This window comes from Hetaerina americana, unplaced genomic scaffold, assembly GCF_022747635.1.
Source record: "Hetaerina americana unplaced genomic scaffold, ioHetAmer1.1.p SCAF_23, whole genome shotgun sequence".
Classification (NCBI taxonomy): Eukaryota; Metazoa; Arthropoda; class Insecta; order Odonata; family Calopterygidae; genus Hetaerina; species Hetaerina americana.
The window spans coordinates 7,076,407-7,098,796 of record NW_027286797.1 but is presented as its reverse complement, the minus strand read 5'-3'; the positions used below and the strand labels follow the sequence as shown (position 1 = coordinate 7,098,796).

Sequence of the window (22,390 nt, the reverse complement as noted above, 5' to 3'; positions counted from 1 at the left end):
GAGGGGACAGGGGTTTTGATACTGAAATCAGCACATAGTTTATCAAGTACAAAATTATTCAAAATCGCATCGAAGTGACATTAATCAGTGAGTTTTTTATACATGCTGCAACAATTCCAGAATTATAAAATCATGTCATTACGGAACGATCCACCACAGCAAGCCTGGTGGGAGTATTCCTGTTTTGTTTTTCGAGTTCATCAGCCGTCATTTAGAGAGTGAAATATGTTCATATTCTTTTCTTCGTTTTTCACCGGATTTCTTAATCACATCACCCAATTGGCATTCACGAGAGCTGCAACCGTTTGGCGTAGTAAAAGGGAGCTCCGGCGATGCCGCTCGTTGTTGAGGATGAAGAAGTGCAGGAGATGAGTCATCTGCAGCCACACTCGGCGACCACCATGTCTTCATAATTGAAATGATACGTCAGGACACCATTTGTGTCCACGTATAGCACGGATATTGACTCGAGGCGTGTGGGCACACAGCAGGCACGAGCAGCTTTTCTCGGGGAAACAGAGTGCACCAATGTCTGGAGAATTGCGTGTTTTGTGGGAGATAAATGCTCACTAACGGGGAAAAAGCATTTCCCAGCACATTGGTAGGCCTGGATGGAAACATAAAGCAATAAAAAGGTTAGTCTATAGTTAGCAAAAACCTTTCCACTCTCGAAGCTTGGAATCTGAAATAAAAGTAAATTTGATTATTGTTGTTCGATTGTAAAATAGAGTTTTTTCTCATTCTTGAGAAATGTCCATGAAGCTTTATTCTTACGCCACCTTTATAGTTCCACTTTATTAAGATTTCCTCGTTTACTGTAGAAAACATACTCAAGTATATGGGCGATTTCCCCAGTAGCACATGACAATCCACCTTTGGAGGCAGAACATTATTTCGAGGGGCAGCTAACGCCGACCATTCTTTACCAACTGCATTCTGGAAGTTATCCCTCCCATTCATGAGTCCATGCCGGTAGTGTACACTCACCTATTCTGAGTCTATACTCTTTCATTGTCAGCTCACCGTCCTTTTTCCCATCGACGCGTGGTAAATTGATGTAAAACTTGTTTATTTACGTTAATACTTAAATATAAAACGATTGGGCATGGGGAACATACACAATAATAGATTTAAGTGAGTAGAGAAAGAAGATCATATTAATTTCTGTTGGTATAACCCTAAACGCAACTGATAATTAGTCTTAGCAGGGAATCACCAGTAGTACTCAACTGAGTCAACGACTCTTGGGGGAGTAAAATTTCGATGGTGGATCGGTATAACCTAATCAACACCCAAATTGGCTACGCCACTGCGTGCCTCTACTTCTACGCACTGGTTTTATTCCCGTTGCACAATGGACGTTTAAACGATAAGATTATATATTCATCTGAGTGAGCTAAATGGTCACCAATAGGTACACGTGGTTCTTAAGGACTGTGGTTTGTAAATATTAATTGACAAACAAAATCTCGTCATTCAGCTGCATTTGGCTTGAGGAAGAAAGAAGATTCCAAGTCCCTAAAATGGGTGGGTGGATGAGTGAATCAAGTTGGTTAAACCAGAGCCTCATTTCCAGTGAGGGTGGCTCCCTCACTGGAAATGAGGCCTTGGTATGACCAACTTGAAAGTGCTGCATTGTCTTCTACGAGTAATGGGAAAGGGGCTGGTTGGAGTTTCCCTCGGGGACGAGAACCCTTGATGTGAGGAGTGCCGTGCAGGATACTCGTGGATTTCTCGGGCCGCTCTCCGACGGTCACTTTTCCTCTCCCCTAATCCCCTTCCCTCTGCCCTTTACACGCCCACTTCACCCTACTTCCCCCACCTCCGCCAGAGACTCAGTACCGCGAGCTTTGGCTTGGTGTATGACTGTGCTGTTAATATGGGGACCAGTGATAATATCAACTGAATATCTAAGCGTGTGACTAAGCGCTTAAACTTCAAGGGATTATTTTCTGATCTCAGGCGGATGGTCAGTAAAGTAAGTAATGTTGTGACCATGACCATTTCAAAATTAAAGGGAGGAAGAAGTTAAAATGAGGAGAAGAGTTTTAGTGAATGGACTAGATTAATTTATTCCTCTCTATTTGAGTATTGCACCATCATTTTTAGCGTCGAATTAATATCATCAATATCTACTGAAAAAAATAGGGGGGTGTCTCAATTAACGTATAATTGTAACGTTTTAACGCAAACAGAACGAAAAACTTCGGAAATGTTGATCGGTTCAAACCGTGAAAGACAATAATTAGGAAAATTATTAAATATTGTAACCAATAAGGATGAGAGGTTGCCAATTATAATGGATTGCAAATACACAAAATAGATTACAAATACAGAGAAAAAGTGCCAAATAGTATGATTATTATTATTATTAGGTAATCTACCGGTTGAGGTAAGTTTTTGGATGGACAAAGCTACTAAATAAAACATTTTGTGACTCCTAACAAAACACAAAATCCAGCATCCTACTCTATATCAGGTCCCTCTTCATCTCTGAGTACTTTCTTCCTCCCTTCATCCCGTCCAACATCCCTTTCCTGTTCCTTCCCTTTCCTCTTTTGCCCAACATTCTCCCCTCAATTTCAGACTTCAACATCCCACCGCCGGCCAATACCCCCTTCATCCACCTTTATTGCCTCCATAGGATCTCTCCCAACAAATCCCTCTCTTCGCCCACCATACCAAGTACTTCCACATTTGTTTACTTCTCTGTCCATTTCACCTTCTCCATTCTTCTCCACACCCACATTTCAAAAGACTCCAGCCTCCGTCTATCCTCCTGCTTCAATGACCACGTTTCCGCGCCGTACATAGCTACGCTCCATATCAAAGTTTTTACGAGTCTTTTCTTAACATCCTTACTCAAAGTCCCCGTCATCAACTCCCTCCTCCTCGTGAAAGCCTCTTTGCCTAGCGTAATTCTTCTCCTTACGTCCCTACTACTTTGACCGTGTTGGTCCAAAACACTACCGAGATACGTAAACTGTTCTACCTGCTCTAGTTTTTGCCCTCCTATTTTAATGTTAAGCTTGCCCTTTTTCTTTCTAGAAAATCGCATAACCTTTGTTTTATTAATGTTGATTCTCATCCCATACCTGTCGCACTGAATTTCCAATTCACTCAGCAATGCTTGCAGCCCCTTGGCTGACTGACAAACTAAAGCTTGGTCATCAGCAAACCTAACTGATTTTACGAATTCCCCGCCCACTTTCATTCCTACCTCGAGTTCTTCCCATGCCTCTTTGATCATTTCCTCAGCATACAGGTTGAACAGCAACGGTGATAATGGGCAACCCTGCCTTACACCCCTTCCTAACACTGCCCATCCTGACTCCCCGTTTCCCACCCGCACCTGAGCAGTCTGAGACATGTACAGGTTGCGGATTAGCCTCCTTTCCCTCCAATCTATTCCTATTTTCTGCAATATACTCATTAGTTTTTCCCAATTCACTCTATCAAACGCTTTTTCGAAATCTACGAAACAGGCAAATACCTCCTGGTTGTGTTTTATATTCCTCTCGATTAATAATCTCATTACTGCAATGGCATTACCCGTACCTCTCCCCTTCCTGAACCCAAACTGATCATCCCCTAAGTAAACATTTTCCCTACTCTCTATCATTTTGTTTATGATCCTGAGAACAACTTTAGCTGCGTGGGATATCAAACTTGTTGTCCTCGCATGATGTAGCCTTTACCTTTTTCGGATTAGGAACTAAAACTGATCTCACAAAGTCTTACGGCCAGATTCCTTCCTCATAGATACTACGAATGAGCCCATATAGCCTCTTCCTGCCAAATTTTCCTAAACATTTTAATAGTTCAGCGGGAATGTTATCCACCCCCATGGCCTTATTTAGTTTCATCTCCCTTAATGCCCTTTCTATCTCATTGTCAAGTATGCCTGGACCGAATCTATCTTCCTCTACGTCTTGTTCCTTTTCTATGTCTAACTTTATTGGTCTAAATTCTTTACTGTACAGTTATTGAATATATTCCTTCCATCTCTTTTGGATCTTTCCTGCGTCGACTATTTTCTTACCCGCCTTATCTCTAACTGCTATCATCGACCTTCCTCTCTTACTTCCCGATAAAGATTTAACTTTTCTGTACAGCGCACCAATTTCACCTTTCCTCTGCAAACTTCCTCTACAATCCTCACACTGGGTCTTCCACCATCCTTCTTTTGCTTTATTTGTTACCCGCCTCAATTAATTGTTTAATTCTTTTTACTTCATTTTGCCTAACTCTGTATTTACATTCTTCCATTTTCTCCGCTCATCCATCTTTGTAATCATCTCATCCGTGATCCATGGTTTCCTAATCCTTTTAGCGTTAAAGGTTCAAATAGTGTCTTTTGCGGCTTTCGATAACCCTTTCTTGATACTTGCCCATTTTTCTTCGATAGTACTTAGCTATTTACCATCCTCCACGATTTCCTCTACTGCCTGTTTCTATTCCTTCATTTTCAAACCATTTAATGCTTCTGCATTCCATTTTCTAACTCGTCGCCGCTGCCTTATCTTTTTGAAACGGACACTACATTTCATAACAACTAAATTGTGGTCAGAGTCCGCATCCGCTCCCGGGAAGCTGTGCGAATGTATCACACTGTTCCTAAACCTGTGTCTAACCGAAATATAATATAACTGATACCATTCTGAGTCATCTGGCATTTTCCATGTATACCTGCGTCTTTTGTGTTGTCTAAACCAATTGTTGGTGATGACTAACCCCTGTCTCCTGCAGAACTCGACTGCTTTCTCCCCGCAGTCATCCCTCGTGCTTAAACCGTAGTCCCCCACCTCAACACCATCTCTTCCTTCGCCTACCGTCGCATTCCAATCCCCCATCACTATCAAATGTTTCCCTGTCGGAACACACGCGATTATGTCCTCTAACGGATCGTATATCCTATCGGCATCTTCTTCCTTATGGTTGCTCGATGGCATGCATTCCTGAATAATAACCAAGTTCGTCGGTTCTGCTTTTATCTCTACTACTAATAATCTATCCGTTACTTGCTCTATGTTGACTACGCTTCTTCCTACCACTTCATTTAACACTATAGCAACCCCTCGTTGGCTCTCGTCCCCGCCGCTGTATATTTTTCTTTACTGATCACTACAGTAATCCCCGCTTTCCTTCCATCTCACCTCGTATAGACCTAAAATATCTATATTTCCCCTTTTAATCGCTCGCTTAACATTCTCCAGTTTCCCTGTCCTCATCATTGTCCTAACATTCCACGTTCCTATTCTAACTAACTTGGTCTTTTTCCCCTGCGTCTTCGGTCCTCCTGCTGATGCCAGTTTTCCCTTGCAAGGGTTTCGTGGGATGACGACCGCGGAAGCCTTACCGACCCCGCTGCCGGGCGCGACACACGGCCGATTGGGCCGAGCCCCGTAGTTGCCAGGACTCAAAATCTCTGTTTTGTCCTTCATGTAAATCTTGGGAATGATAATTGAGGTGGTTTCCCGTTGCCTTCCTCAATAGTGTTTTTAACGTAACACCATCACTTACTGGCGGCCCCAATGGGGTCAGACGCCATTACAGACGCCTCACTGAGGAACAGACGCTGCGTGGACAACCTTTCGTCTGGCTTCTAACCTTCGACCTATCTGGCATGGGTGACCCTACCAGGAGCAATTATTATTACTCCCGCCAGCACAGCTCTAGGGGTCATCTTAGCGCACAACCCCTTCCACCACGTCAAGGTTGTGGTCCGGGGAGGGGATAGTATGATTAAGGTTGTATATTTACTCGCCAAACAGGGCGAATCAAGTAGGGCGAAGAAGCAGTAGTGGTTTTAAGGGAGACGACCGACAACTAAGGCCATTAGGAATGGATGGGAAAGGAAGGTGGAGAGAAACCCGGCGTCGGCATTAGCCTACTCTTAACGAAAAGCGCCAAGGGGTCCGCGGCTTAACTTCCCATCTGACGGACGGCGTACTCACTCAAAGTGCTCTCCACAAAGCACCAAAGTAGGGATCGGGATACCACTGCAAAATATCTGTCATCTCTAGGATTCGAACCCGGGCCCTCTGGGTGGGAAAACAGTACGTTAGCCACAACACCATCCTGATTCCCCGGGGTGAAGAAATATCAGTCTTAAATATTCTGGGATAGTGTTTACAATTTTCTGATTTTGCTAACAGTCCGAGAGTTTAATTTAAAATCGGTGCTGAGTTTCTTGAAGATTTCAGTAAAAGTACAGATTTCAGGAAAAATATAGTCAAACCACAGCTGCCCATATTAAATTGTCCATATTTAATATGGACATCAAACAATTCCACTGAGTGAAGCCTGAAAGTGTTATGTATATAAAACACTGTTGCTCTAAGCCTTAAGATATTTTTCATGGGAATAATAAGAAAATGGATGGAAACAGCTTTGAAAAGACACGACGGGTGAATTATTTAATGAAGTATTGATTTTTATTTGGACTCGAGGAAGGAAATGCAGCTTGCGCATGAAACTCACGAGAGGGCACCCTACGGACTTGAATGTCACAATATTTAATCACAACTAGACCTCCATGGCTAGATACCCCGGTGAGTCATAGATTTACATGTAGTGGAATGCACAAGCATCGAAGAGACAGGGGACCTGGTAAATCTTCAATACGGATAAGAGCCGAAGTCAGATAAATATCTAAATAGAGAAAGAGGGCGCTTCCCTGTGGGGCGTTTGCACGCCACGACTGAGTACCCGGTGCTCTCGACACACGGAGGTGCCGCATTTCACACTCCGAGGCATTGCTCAACCTTCAATCACGTGTTCACAGACCCCCCCTGGTTCCCACCCGACGGGGACCGCGACCGCGGACTTCGAAAGTGGAGCGACCAAGGACGTAGAGTTAACCGTGCTCGATGGGAATGAAAGAAATTATTTTCAGAGCCATTACACGGTACCATTTTTTTTATTTGCGCGCCAAAACTGGATGATTTGGTTGAAAACCGTTGCGTGATGCATAGAGGCATTTATGTCCGTTCCTGTTTGAATGTCCATGAGTTCGAGCTGGATGCGTAAAACGTTGTTATGATAAACTTCGTGGCGTATATAAGTTATTAGAAGACCGAGTTCGGGAATCACCCTCGGATCTAAGGTTCAATTACGAACTAAACTCTTGCGTAAATTGGAAGAATGTCTCTCGGGTGATGATGTTGAAAAGGTAATACTGGTTCCATCGTACTAAAGTAGGAAAGATCATGAAATAAAATGAGTGACCCCGAGGGTAAAATTAGATTAAGATTTTTCCCGCGAAAGAGACGGGATCGGAATGATTAAAAACGACCGCGTTCGAGGGAGAAATTATGACATTTTAAATTTTAAGTAGCATAGAATCCCATCATTGATTTACCTAACCCTTATTAAATTTTGACTGTAACTACCAGCTCGAATCGACTGCAGAGAGACATGTTTCATACTTACATAATGTTGGGCATGTGCACACACGGTGTGATCAAAAAAAGACCGGACTGATTTTATTCTGCGGAAAAAGTTCATCGGATCGAAACGAGACACAGTTCGCCATCTAGCGACAAATGTGACGACGAATATGACAGGTGTTGCGTTTGTGTACGTCGAGTCGTTACGCAGCAGCAGTGGTACGTGTCTTCAACTGTTCGTATCCGCGTGCAACGGCAGCAATGAAGGAGCTAGAGGAACAGCGTGTGTGCGTGAAATTTTGTTTCAAACTTGGCAAAAGGGCTACGAAGACATTTGCAATGATTCAGCAAGCCTTTGTTAATGGAGCTATGAGTCGAAGCCAGTGTTTTGAGTGGTACCGTCGTTTTTAATCGGGCAGAAACTTGAACGATGAAGATTCGCGAACGGGGCGGTCTTCCACTTCGACAGACACCAAACACGTCATTTTGGTGAACGATTTAGTGCGGGAAAATCGCAATTTAACCGTTAGTGAGATAGCCACGGAAGTGAAGATTAGTTTTGGATCCTGTCAGACAATTTTGACAGATATTTTTGGCATGACACGCGTCGCATCAAAATTCGTCCCGCGGGTGCTCACTGACGAACAGAGACAAAAACGTGTGGACATTTGTCAGGAACTCCTGGATTGAGACAATGCCGACCCAAAGTTTCTTAAAACCATCGTAACCGGTGACAAAACCTGGGTTTAATGTGATGATGTTGAGACAAACGCCCAGTCTTCTCAGTGGAAAGGTCCTCATTCTCCGCGACCAAAGAAAGCTCGCATGCCCCGGTCCAATGTGAAGGTCATGCTGGTATGTTTCTTCGATTGGTAAGGACTGAGTCATTACGAATACGTACCTCAAGGTCAAACCGTCAACAAATATTTCTACTTAAAGACTATGAAGAGGCTGAGGGTCGTCGTGAGCCGAAAGTGGCCGGACATGTGGAGAAACAATACATAGCGTTTCCATGCGCCGGCTCACACGACGCTGATCGCGACAGAGTTTGTCGCCAGAACCGGAACTTCCGCGATCCCGCAGCCATTGTTTGTTTCTAATGTTAAAATCAACCTTGGAAGGCCGCCGATTTTACACTATTGTGGACGTTAAAACTAATTGTACGGTGGAACTGAAGAGGATCCCTAAGGCGGCTCACCAGGCAGGGTTCGAGAGCTGGAAGGAACGTTGGCAGAGGTGAGTCGTCAGCCAAGCTATATACTTAGAGGGCGGCAAGTTCGATTAAGCTGTATCCGTCGAAATAAGCAAGTTATAAAATCAGTCCTGTCTTTTTTTGATCACACCTTGTATATGTACGTTAAGATTATCTCAATTGTTTCAATTATTTCACATATTTATCGTTGTATAACAATTAAGTAAAAGGTATTTCACATTGAATATCAGTGCTGAATATTAGTGCCACATACACATTCGGTGGTTTGCAGGATACTACGTAGAAGACGTTCGCGTGGAGGTTTGCTCAGAGTTGAAGTTGATGTATGTGGAAGATGATGAGTTCTTTTCGAAGGTTGTCACTGCAGGTGGCATTTAGTTACATCATTTTGATCCGTAAAGCTTATTGTGGAAATCTCTCGTACCACCAACGCCAAACTAAGGGGATGCTATGTCCATATTATTTGTCAATATTGATTGAGTGTTAAAGCAATATGTCGTAACAGCACATAAAGATTCAAATGAAATATACTAGAGGAATATGCTGAAACTTTTCCAAGGACAATACAGAAAATTTGTGTCGCGGTAGTCCAGGGGTAGAGCTTTGGACTACTGACCGGAGAGGCCCTGGTGCGATTCCCGGGAAAGTCTCTGGGCACCTGCAGCTCCACCCAAGCTATGTGATTTTTCGGGTACCAGATCTTCCTGGGGAACCATAACCGGCATGAGGAAAGGAACTGGCCCCCTACCCTGATGTGTGAATTTCACACGCCGTCGGGCTTGGTACTGGGTGAACTCTACCGTCACCTACCAAACCGACCTTCGGGTTGATGTGTGTTTATGGTTTTTTAATCACATAAAATGCTAAACGTTACATATGAAAGCTACAGGCTGGATACTGCACAACGATAATGCACGTCCCCACATTGTACATATCGTTGCCTGATTATGAGGAAATGAATGTTAAGTGTGTTCCTCATCGTCCTAATAACGGATGTACGGATGAGCCCGAGGGAATTCACTTCGGTCCTAGTGTCATCAACGCCTATACAGTACTCTGCAAGCTTCTACTAGGATGCGTTGGCAGGGACCGATTCAACGACAGGCATGCAACGTCACCGTTAAGTTTCGCTCAAATGTTTACAACTACTAATATGCATACTATTTCGAAGAATGACGGCAATATTAGCTACCGCTACATGAAGACTGCATCATCATCAGTATTTCAATCCTAGGATTTGTTTACTGCAGCCCACCATTCTACTCTATTGAATATCGATTCCCTCAATCCCTGATACCTTCTCGGTTTTACGTTCTTCTTAACGTCAAACTAAGGGAAAGTTATGTGCATATTATAGGTCTCATGTACATGTTTTTTGGTCTTCCTCGTAAATTTTTGCCTTCTATTTTTCCTTCTATTATATTCACAATCAATCCATTGTGCGTCAATGCTTGTCCTATTTCTTCTTTGCCACAGGTTTCTCCATATGGTTCTATCCTCTTCTGCTCTCCTATATGCTTCCTCGTTCCTTACTTTGTCTGTCGATTTAATCTTCAGCATTCTTCTCCAGCACCATGTTTCAAAGGCTTCCGTTCTTCGCCAGTCCACTTTCCCAATGTTCCAAGTCTCGGAACCATAGAGCGCCATGCTCCACACGAAAGGGTTAACGAATTGATTCCTTGTTCCCGACCTTAGGTTCCTTGTACATAGTAATTGCCTCTTCTTCATGGATGCGTTCTTGGCTTGGGCTATTCTTCGCTTGATGTCGGTCGAGATTCTTCCATCCCATGTTATGCTGCTGCCCAGGTAGATGAAGGATTCCACTTGCTCTAGTTTCACCCCTCGAATGGTGATATCTGAATTCAGCTTCACTCTCCCGCACACGCAAGGATTTTAGTTTTCTTCTTGTTGATTTTAAAATAATATTCCCCCAGTACTCGACCCATAGCTCTTAGAGTTGCTTGCAGGTCCTCTCGCGTTTCCGCCACTACTGCGATGTCATCTGCAGACCGGAGCATGTTGATTTCTTCTCCATTTACCTTGACACATTTGATACCCAATTCTTGTGTTTATTTTATTGCCTCTTCCATGCATACATCAAATATTGCTGGCGAGAGGTCACATCCTTGTCTTACTCCTTTGTTCATTTTGGCTTATACTTTTCTTACATTTTTCGTTTGCATTGCTGTAATCTGATTATTGTAGAGGTTATGGTTAATTCTTCTGTCGTTGTAATCCAAACGAAGCGCTTCTAGTATCATGAACATCTTTTTCCATTCGACCTCATCGAAGGCCTTCTCCAAGGCCACGAATACCACATACGAGATCTGTTCAAAAAGTATCGCGAATTTTGAATTTTCGCGGGTTACGTTTAATTATTTTCAATTTTTTTGTGGCGTTATTTTGGTACTTATATCTCTCAATAATTCCGAAAAGTTCGCCCATTTTGAATGCTCAGTCAATTGTTGACAGCTGTTTTGCTTGGACGTGTTCTGGCTTGTCTTCGATTTTTGCCTGTTCCAAAAAATGGATCAAATAATCTTAATCAAATTTTGTATGAAAAACGAAATTAAGTGCGCATGCGTATTTATAACGTTGACTTTGGCATATGGAGAACCAACCTTGGACCGAAGCAACGTTTGTCGGTGGTACAAAATGTTCTCAGAGGGCCGAGAAGATGTGAACGACGAAGAGCATGCCGGACGCCCGAGTACGTCAACAACAGACGAAAAAATTGAAGAAGCAATCCGCCACAAACGCCCAGATTAGTGGAAGAACAAATATTGGCTTTTGCACCATGACAACGCCCCTGCTCACACATCGTTACTTGAGCGCGAATTTTAGGCTAAAAACAACAGACTAATGATGCCGCAGCCACCATATTCCCCAGATCTGCCCCCCAGTGACTTTTTCTTGTTCCCGAAACTGAAGAGGTACATGAAAGGACGACGCTACGCTGCGATTGACGAGATAAAGACTGCATCGAAGGAGGAGCTGAACAAGATCACAAAAAATGATTTTTTGCAGTGCTTCGAGGATTGGTAAAAACGTTGGCACCAGTGTTTAATATCTAATGGGGATTACTTTTAAGGGCACAAAATAGATATTCATGAAAAAATAAATAATTTTTGAAAAAACACAAAATTCGCGATACTTTTTGAACAGACCTCGTATAATGGCTTATTTACGTGCCTCAATTTTTCGGCCAGAACTCTTAAGCTGAGAATTTCCTCTCTTCCTCCTCGATATTTCCTTAATCCGAATTGGTTTTCTGAGATTTTTCCTTCTATCCTTAAATCTATTGTTTGGGTAATTATCCGAGTAAGGATTTTTGATGCTCGAGTCACCAGGCTCAATGATCTGTGTTCTTCGTATTTATCTGTTTTCGGTTTCTTCGGTATTGCAATCATTATAATTTTCTCGAAGTCTTCTGGTATCTTTCGGCTGTCGTGGCTATCTTTAATTATTCCATTGAGGGCCTTCGCTTTGACCCCGAGTGCCTTGATTATTTCTCCGTTCATTTTGTCAACTCCTGGTACATCGTTTTTTCTCAGGTCTGCCACGGCTCTCTCGAATTCGCTTCTTAATATCTGCAGGCCCCGGTCGTATTTACCTATCATGCTTTCATCTTTAATTAAGTCAATTTCTACTGGTTTGAGAGCTTGATAGAGTACTTCAATGTATTCTTTCCATCTATTCCCACTTTCGTCATCATCTATTAGTATTTTTCCATTAGCGGCTCGGATGTTTTGCGATTTTGTTTTTCTTCCTCCGAATAACCTCTTCACTAGTTTATAAGCCATCTCACTATTTCCCCTATTTCATGCTGCCATTTATTTCCTCGTAGCCGCTATCCATTCATTCATCTTTTGCCTTCTTGCACTCTCGTAGGACCGGGTTCCGTACCCCCCGCCACACGCCCTTGCGGCGGCTTGCGGGGTATTAAGTAGATGTAGATGAAACTGCATATTAACTAACATACGCTATTACGTTTGCCATTAAAAAGTTTTACAAATCTTGCTCCTATTCCCTCCACAATATATAATGTGTCAATCAAACCGAAATCGTGAGGAGTCCACAATCTGATTGAATATTATATATGAGGCTGAGCTATTGGAAGACAAAATCGCGCCAGTTCAAAGTCCAAATCTTAAACCAGCTTATCTACATATTCTCCGAATACCTTTCACACCAGGCAGATCATGGATAAGAGTAAAGCCCAAGTATTTGACTGGCTCTACTCCTGCTCATTCGATACATCTACATTGTACCCCGCAAGCCCCCGCAAGGGCGTGTGGCGGGGCGCATTAGATCACCATCCGAAAAGGGGATAAAATCGCATGCAAAACCAGCAAATTCATGCCTATCTACGCCCACAAAGGCCTGTATATAAAGGTGTAAAAACCTTCGCATCTTACACGCATGCAAATGATTGGAGCAGATTAGACCACGGAGATAAGATAAGGGAGGTAGGCTCCAGCACACATGGATAAAAATATTCGTTCTTTCCCCGGACAATCAGGTTACAGAATAGTAAGAAATCATAGTTATTATAGAAATAGTAAAGACATTCAGTTTAAAAGTCAGGACAAGATTAAACGCCGCGTAGACAAAAGGTATTTCGTATATACATGTGTATGTTAGTTAATAGTACGTGTACATATTTCTCCCTTATCTTTTGCGGGCTGATTTACTCAAAGAGCGTGGGACCATAATAATTCCTTTGCAGTCATTGTTAAACTCCTTTGTTCTGAACCTTTCTAAAAGTATCAGTCCCATTTGTTCTCTTCGCATATCAAGTGGCTCCCCGCCTAATTCTCCTGAAAGGCCTGTCACACTCGTCTTCTTATTGCAACAATTTTGGACGAATCTTGTGGATTTTCTCTGCATTTCATCTAATTCTTTTTTCCTAATGTTCTCCCGAGGATATTGTTGATACAGCAGGCATTCAAAAGAGAACTACTCCTACTCCAAAAATTCATTAATGCACGCTTTTTCAAGTTAATTTCTAATTCCAACGCGTTGTGTAAACACTGTTGCGCTAATATCCGTACTAAAAGACTTCGTACTTTTCCACAGACTTTTATCATAGGGTAAAACGCGTTCCACCGACTTGCGGCATTATCAGGTACAAATTTCCTTAACGAACAATGCAAGAATATATACGCTGAGGATATAGTGGGGGAGGGGAGGAGTGGAGGCGATCGGGTGCGTAGAAGGGTTGGTTTTCCCATTTCGAGGCCAGTTTCTCGGAAAGGAGTGGGGAGGGGGACGGGAACAATTGCTCGTTGCAAAGGGTCGCGTTGGTAGAACTAGTATGATGATGGCGCGAGCAGGTGAAACGCGTTGTACCTTATAATAAAAGCCTGCGGAAAAGTACGAAGTCTTTTAGCATGGATAATAAATACTTTCATGAAGCGAAGCCTGAACCAGTACAATAAACTGTTGCGCTAAGGTTAATAGCTAATTTCACTTTTCCTACAGCACATCTACACAAATCCCCAGCGATCCACGAGAAGTATGCATTGTAGGTGGTGCAAGTACCAGGCGGGAAGGCTAAAGTGACGAGGGAGATCGTTTGAGGGGCGAAGGAAAGGGGAAATAAAGCATTCAATTAAAATCTCTGAAATGTATTCAGAGGACGGAGATATTTCTCTGCGTCGTCAACAAATAAGCGTGTTTACTGCTACTCACGATGTTCATGTCGATCACATGAAGACAGAGTGAAGGAGGCCCAATTGCACTTCCCTATGGAGCACCGGAAGTGAGTTCTCTTTCATCAGAGACAATACCATTTATGACAACCCTTGGGCGACCATTCAAGTCTTTTGTGCAACATAGGATATTTTTGCCACAGGCTTCTAGCTGTGACAGTAGTTTACTAGGAGATAATTGATCTAAAGTCTTAAAACTTAACGCAATAAAAACCGCATTGATTATTCCTCATTAAGACCTGGATATCAAGATCCCTCATGAGCGCACTTACATGTATAAGTTTCGTGGCATTGCATGGTATTAGAGCAAGGCAGATAGGTGTGTCATAACTCGGTGCCTTCCTGTCGCCGCTTTTAAATAGTGGAGCAATATTAGCTATTTCCCAGTCATTGGGAGCTAGGTGAACAATCATTAGGTATCTCTAAAATATAAACTGTGGTTATAGTGCTATTTCCGAAGCTGGTTCCTTATATATTTTGCTGATATTTGACCAAAGCTGTAGCATAATTAATGGTTTCTGGCGTAACTTTATGGAACCGATTCATTATAAATAAATGAAAGGACTAACTTTGTAGTTCCAAGCTAACCCAAATGAATCCTTCAGCACCCCGGTTCTTTGGGTTACCCAAGATTCACAAACCGGGATTTCCGATTAGACCCGTGATTTCTAACGTAACAGCCCCCAACCACCTGTTAGCGAGAAGAGTAAACGACATATTTAGAGAGAGCATTCAAAATTTGAAGCAAAATACGGTGTGCGTAATTACATTGACTTCATCAACCGTGTTTCCAAAGTGACTATCCCCCCCAACAAGTGCTTCCTAGTGTCCTTCGATGTATCCAACCTCTTCACCAGTGTGCCGCCTAAAGAAGCTATAGACATTGCAGAAACCAAACTTATCCAGAATTCTGTGCCTTACCCAGTTATCTGTGAACTAATCCAACTGCTACAGACATGTGCTTCGCAAAATTATTTTAAATTTAACGGAAAGTATTTCAAACAGCCCAATGGCCTAGCTATGGGTTGCCCTCTATCACCGATTCTGGCCGACATTTACATGAACCATTTCGAAAAGAACTTGTTCTCCTCGTGTAACGAACTAACAAATAATGTGTTGTGTTGGTATCGATATGTGGACGATGTGTTTTGTGTGTGGAGAGGCTCCAAAAGGCAAATTCAGCTATTTCTTACACATTTAAATTCTTTGAACGAAAACCTAAAATTCACCTGTGAATTAGAAGAAAATAATACACTGAATTTTCTTGATTTAAAAATTTCAAAATTAAACAACCGGCTTGATTTCTCTATCTTTCGGAAAAACTCATACACAGATCAAGTTATCCATTTCAAGTCAAGACATTGCTTCTCGCAAAAACTCTCCGCCTTCCATTCAATGATACACCGGTTGGTGAACGTCCCAATGTCGCAAAACAACGTCAAAAAAGAACTTAACACGATTAAATTGATTGCAAGAAACAACGGCTACGATGAGGAGCTAGTAGAGAAACTATACCGCAAAAAACTTAATAAAATGGCATTGAAAGGTATTTACAGTACTGAACCGCCACAGGACCCCGCAGCCAAGTGGCGCAGAATCCTTTATTTAGACGATTTTTCACAAAAAGTATGTCAGAAACTTCCAAAATGTAGAATTAAGATAGCCCATTATAACAAATCAAGCCTCAGGGGCCTGCTCTCCCACACAAAGGACAGAATCCCATATAAGGAAAAGAGTGGAGTATATAAGCTAAAGTGCGATTGCGGGGCAATATACATCGGACAGACAGGGAGGAAATTCCAAGAACGAGTGAAGGAGCATCAAGCATGTGCAAGAAATAAAAAGATGAACTCTCAATTCGCAAAGCATTTGATTGATAATAACCATAAAAGTGATTTTGATTTCGAAATTTTACATGTTGAAAGCAAAGGCTATAGATTAGACGCCTTCGAACATTTAGAAATTTTAAATAGTGTTTGTTTAAATGAAAATATTGTTAACGAATTTCTGTATGCCTCCCACTCTCCCCTCCTTAAAGTCCCAATCCTCACGGTGGCCGATGACACCGCCCCCTCCCCTTCATCTAACCCTCTCTAATCCGCTGACTCACGAGAGCTCTACAATGTAGACTTCTCCCTCCCGCTCCACATTCCACCAACATCGCGGAGGGGACGCCAAACTGCCCTCCCCTCCGGCACGCAAACCAATCCTGACTTTACCCCTCCCAAACCTTCCTGATTATCTCCACCCCACCCCCGCCCTGGCTGTATATATAAGAAGGGGCTGCAAATGTAGAGAGCTCACCTGATGATGAAGTTTTACTTCGAAACCCTGGTCGTGTGAATAAATCGTTTTCGTGTGGAACTACAAAGTTAGTCCTTTCATTTATTTATAAAGCTGTAGCATTTATCTAGGCAGATGCTTTTCAGCAGGCTTTCTGTTCCTCTGCTTGAAAATTCAATCACGGGAAGCGGATGGAAAAACAGATCAGTTAAGCTATAGGAGACATTTGGTGAGACCATGGCGAAAACGCTTTGTAAGAAAGAATTCAATAATTTGGCATTTCCTGAACTGCTGGTTGCTCTTTCCCCCTTATCATTTATTGGCGAATCAACAGACAACTTATCTCTTTGATCCATCCTGACATAGGATTGAAATGATTTTGTATTTTCGTTTAAATGCTTTACTTCTTTCGTTTCCTTGGCATTGGTCTTCGATATGTTAACTCGCGAATGTTCTCATTCCGTTTGTCGCTAGAGCTTCCTTTCGGTGTATTTTTCATCTTCGCGCGGCAGCCTTTGGCGATTGCTCGACTTCTTATAAATTATACGAGGGTCATCCGGAAAGTAGTACCCGTTCGTGCCGCATGAAGTGCTGACGACGCGAGTAGCCGCTGGACGAGGTCAGATAGCTTCAGTGGCTTGTCTGCCTTCTCTGAGCCAAGTTGCGTGACGCTAGCATTGCCTGTGTTGTTTCTGTGATTGTTTACAATGTTTAAAAAAATTGAGAACGCCGCCAGTTGTGAAGTGAGGGCAGTGATTAAATTCCTCAATGCAAGAAACGTTCGCCCATGTGATATTCATCGCCAATTAAAGGAGGTGTATGGAGACAATGTAATGGACGAGTCGTCTGTTCGGCGGTGGTGTCGCAACTTCAACATGGGGAGGGGGAACACACACGACGATGAGCGTTCGGAGAGACCGTCTGTCATTACAGACCAACTGGTGAGCTCAGTTGACGAATTCGTGAGGAACGATCGGCGCGTCACAATTGATGACATCTGTGAGCATTTTCCCAATGTTTCTCGAACAATTGTTCATGAAATTGTTAAACACCATCTGCATTATGCAAAAATTTGTGCAAGATGGGTCCCTCGCGTATCTCAATGAGCTGGCGGCGAAGGACTATGCAGCAGGAATACAGAAACTTGTCACACGTTATGACAAATGCCTTAATTTGCTTGGAGATTATGTTGAGAAGTAGTTTAAAGTATCCTCTTTCAAATAAAATTTTTTATGTTTGTTAATATTTACTTTTGTGTCTTTAATTCACGAACGGGTACTACTTTCCGGATGACCCTCGTAAAAAGGCATTCCTACGCCGGTTTCAGATGCATTTTTGTATTTCAAATCTAATTTTCTTGGTAGACTTAAAGCTCTTCTAGCCTCACCGTTGCAACATCGCAGTGGGTTGCTTTAGCGCTTTGTTTTGTTTGGAATATATGTCTCTATAAAACCATAAACACAGTAATCAACCCGAAAGTCGGTTTGGTAGGTGATGGTAGAGTTCACCCAGTACATAGCCCGACGGCGTGTGAAATTCACAAATCAGGGTAGGGGGGCCAGTTCATTTCCCTGATATGTCTCTGTACTGTGTCTAATTAAATCTAAGGAACTTTTCCATGTAGTTTCAGTTCCAGGATTGTACGATTTCGTAATAATTCGTCGTAAGTTCTTTAAAGATAGTCGGAAAAATCCTTGAGGCTACCTGACTTGGAAAGATAAAACTTTATTCGGGGTTTTACGGTTCTTTTATACCGACGTATACAATTTGGCAACAATGGCTTTGTGGTCTCTCATCCCTTCGGTTGCATCTAAATGTTTGACCATTACGGGATACATTCACATACATTCAGCGCGGCGAGAATCTTTGACGGATTCAAGGGAGGTTTATGTTTTCCCGTTACTTGAAGAAGACATTAGGCAAATAAGAGTGGAACGAGACGGAATTTGGAAAAAGTTGGCATGGGAAAGAGGCTACAACAAAAAACCAAGTCGTCACCATGCGAATTTAGATGTGAGGGAAAATATGTGTATGGGGAAATATGGGAAGTAGGTGAAGAAGAAAACTCTCGGCTGTTCTACTCCGCATATAATTGGGAGACGCAAAAATGAAGCCCAAAGAAAAGGCAGCATAGAAAATAAGGCAAGTAGGGAGAAATTTACATGAAATGCATCGTGAATGACACTGCAGTAATTGTGAAGGTTTCGGAGGACATGTAGGCTTTGATCAAAATGGCCCATCTCAGGGACATAGCCTGAGAATCAATAAAAGGAAAAAAGAAAGAAAACTAACATCTCAGGTAGTGGGAGAGTCAGGCGTTGTGCACAAACGGAGAGGCATTTGGGCAAGTGGAAGGGTCTTTCAGGTGCGCTGGAAGTACCATGACGTGGAATGGAAGAAGCTCGACGCATATAATGAGAAGAATACCCCACACTAAGGAGACGTTTGCCACGAAGACCGAGAGACTGTGCTCGTGGAAGATGAGAGTAACCAGCAAAGGAACATTATGCGAAAGACACCCTGTTGGGTATCACCCTCTGGGAATTAGAGAGATTCGCCATCGGGAAAGAAGAGCAAGGAAGAATCGAAGCCTTTGGATTTTGGTGCTGGAGACGTTCGCTGAAGAGCCATAGGGTGGATGAAGTGAGAAACCAGGCAATGCTGGAAAGAATAGACGAGGAGAAAGAACTGATGGTATTACCCATTGTGCGGTTTCAGGCGTGAGACGTGGAATCGGAACATAAAGTGACCGAATAACAGCAACTTTCCACCATATAAACATTTATTACCGGCCAAATTTCAATGTATTGATGTGCGCATGTTGCAGTACATAGAAACCTGGTAGGTCCTTTATCTGTATCTAGTTAGAAAGTGCTATGAATAGATTATTAATGAGAACATACCAGATGGAAAAGGCAAACTTGAGGGAAAATACGGGGTTTTTTGGGGACTGGGTGAGGAATGATGAGGCGATGAGGAGTGAGGGTGAGTTGCTCGGTGAGGACGAGTGCGAAGATAAGAACGCCTTGGTTGGGACGTGCACTGCACAGGAAATGTTTGCATAGAAGGGTAGTGGAGGGGAAGGGAGGAAGGAAAGTGTGCGGATTGCCAAAAAATGTCAGGGGGGAAGAAGATACAAAAAGCTAAAAGAGAACGTTGCGGTTGGAGAAAAAACAGAGCACGTCCAATTGATGCCATCTCAGAAGAGGTTTACGGGAGAAGGTGTAGGTATAGGTGGGCAAATATAAAAGAAGACTTCGCGGTGGAGACCGATGGGTAAACAGCAATTAAAGGGAGGCGCAAGGCCTGACAGAGTGCAAGGAAGTGAGCATCAGGAGGGGAAGAATGCGGAGCCGCAGTCTGTCCATTTTCAGATTGGAGTGATGCGTCGGTGAGTTGCTCAGCGTGAAACCTCATGTAATGCCTCTTTTCTCCGTGAGCAATACCGCAAAGATGACATGGATTACATGGTGTGAAAACAAGGGCGTGGCCAGGGGTGCGTCTGTAAATATTTCCTTCGCACGTTATCTCTATCGCTACCCGTAAAATAAAATGATTTTCTGTCGCAGCAATAATTGAGATCCTAGATTGCGTGAACGAAACTAAAAACATATGGAGAATGTTTTCCTTTTCCATTGGGTTGATTAAAATAATGGGTTCAGGTGATGGTGTACCTAAAATTTCCAAAAATGTAGATTCTAAATAGTGAATATCAGATAATATGCGAATGCGACCGCTTTTGTGTTTTGATATTGACGGTCAATTGATTTTCCACCAATGTCTACAAATTTCCATTTATTTTCTTAAAGATGGAGAGTTTACAAAGGTATCTATGAAAAATAATAAGAAAATAAGCAGTGGCAGTTTAAAAAGAACGTCGAGGTATCAACAAATATTCAGCTTTTACGACGGGGTTCAAAATTCAGTGAAATATTCGAGGAGTGAGCATTAAATGTAATATTATTCTTTGACTTTGTCTTCGTTAACTTAGAGTTGTATGCCAGCACTTTTATATTTAATTTGCTGAATGTAACTTGATTTCTTAGACGTTTTGGAAAGTTGCTGTAATATCGTCGGTTAATCTGGCTTAATTGACTTTGTCCATTATATGGACTATACTTCATAGTGCATCTATAAATGTCCAAAATATTTTACGAGACTCCATACCACTTACCATTCCCGAATTTTAAACGCTGGAGTTTTATTGAGAAAACAATATGTTTTTGCGAATCCGAGTGCATATTTAGGGAGCCGAGGGGGTATGAGTGGCGGAAGGAGTCAATGATCAGAGTAAACGGCAACTGAGCATGACACAAACACATACACGATGGGAGTTAGATAGCCAATTGGGATATTCGATAAATTTTGATAAAAATCATAATTTGAATTAATTAGAACGTTAAATGGCAAGAGAGGCGCGGATCGCATTCTCTTCGAAATTCGGCATCCCCTTTATACGTCATACCTACTGACTCGGAGTACAATTGAAGGCATATCGAGGAACGAAATCGGCGTGCGAAAAAATCCCACACATCCCAGAAAAACCCATTACTTTGAAAACTGTCAACAGTTGCCTATGGACTAAGTTTGATCGCTGCTGTGGGCTCACTCAAAAAAAGATTCCATGAAAATGCTTCGCAATACTAAGAAATATCCTGTGATGCACTGAAACTGAGCTTGCTGAGCCGAGAATCTAATTGTGGAATTCAGGTAATTATTGATGCAAAACATAATCATAGAAGAGCGGCAATGGAGTGTATATGTAAATGTTCACTCCATTTTCGCGTTAATCTCCGTTAATATTTTGCATTCAATGCAACCAGATACATTAGGAAAGTCTCACCCAAAAGTCCAACGTAGTGTTTTCCTTCAGGGAGAATTTCTGTATCGGGGCAGTAATTTGTGGATTTCGTAATAAAATGACGCATTTTGTTAAGAGACATTGGTGATTGATCCATCATGTGGAATTAGATTTGAAAAGACGGCTCACTCTACAGTGGGAGGGATCTATTACTTCTATGATACTTATTCTTACCCGGTTGAGTGAGTCCTCGCCTTTAACCCGTCGCCATGCGAAAATTGTGGGATTTCGTGTTCGTTTACTGAGCCTACTGATTAGTTCACCGCAGACGACTTTGGAAACACTCCTCATCAGTCAAAGGATTTGCATTAATTACCCCAGCCACCGTAAATACGTATCCATTTCCGCAACTCCTCGGTGGGAGTTAATACTTTTCATCAATTATTTGGAATGAACGAAAAGATTCGAGTCAAATTCGACTAAGAAGAGCTCACGCGCTTTACAGATGACTGGGCGTTTATTCATGCCGTGTACTTCCCAATGCAATGAAGTGACCGTTGCAAAATAGTTGCATAGCTGTAAATAAAAAAAAATAAATTCCTCGTGCAAATGTAAATTTAAAAATCTAAAGGATAAAATTTGCTAACAAACATCCACAAAACGTTCATCTTATTTTAGGGTTAGAAACTGAAATTTGCAAAACCCAATTGCTGAAGTAATATTAATTTTTGGCTGAGAATTTGATGATGTTTTTTTATATTGTTACATTAATGTATAGCATGTATGTGGTATCATTGAATTTCTTACGATATTGCATCATCGGTAGACGTTGAAATTGGAAACACGTTCAGTTAACCTACAGCAGAGATGGAGGTAAAACATGAAAAGCAAAACGCTGCTTTGATATTTTATTTTCGATTGATCATACCATCATCCGAGGTCTATTTAATGCCAACAGAGGCTTGTGGGGACTATTCATTACCTATGG

General features: G+C 42.2%; 1 protein-coding gene across 1 annotated transcript in view; it reads right to left on the bottom strand.

Annotated features, from left to right (window-relative positions):
* Positions 1 to 373: 373 nt before the first annotated feature.
* The window catches only part of LOC139689438 (protein decapentaplegic-like), a 31,402-nt gene continuing 9,385 nt past the window's right edge, over positions 374 to 22,390 (bottom strand). Inside the window, exon 4 of the mRNA XM_071586561.1 lies at positions 374 to 607. Coding sequence (XP_071442662.1) covers positions 374 to 607 — 234 coding nt within the window. The remainder of the gene's footprint in view (positions 608 to 22,390) is intronic.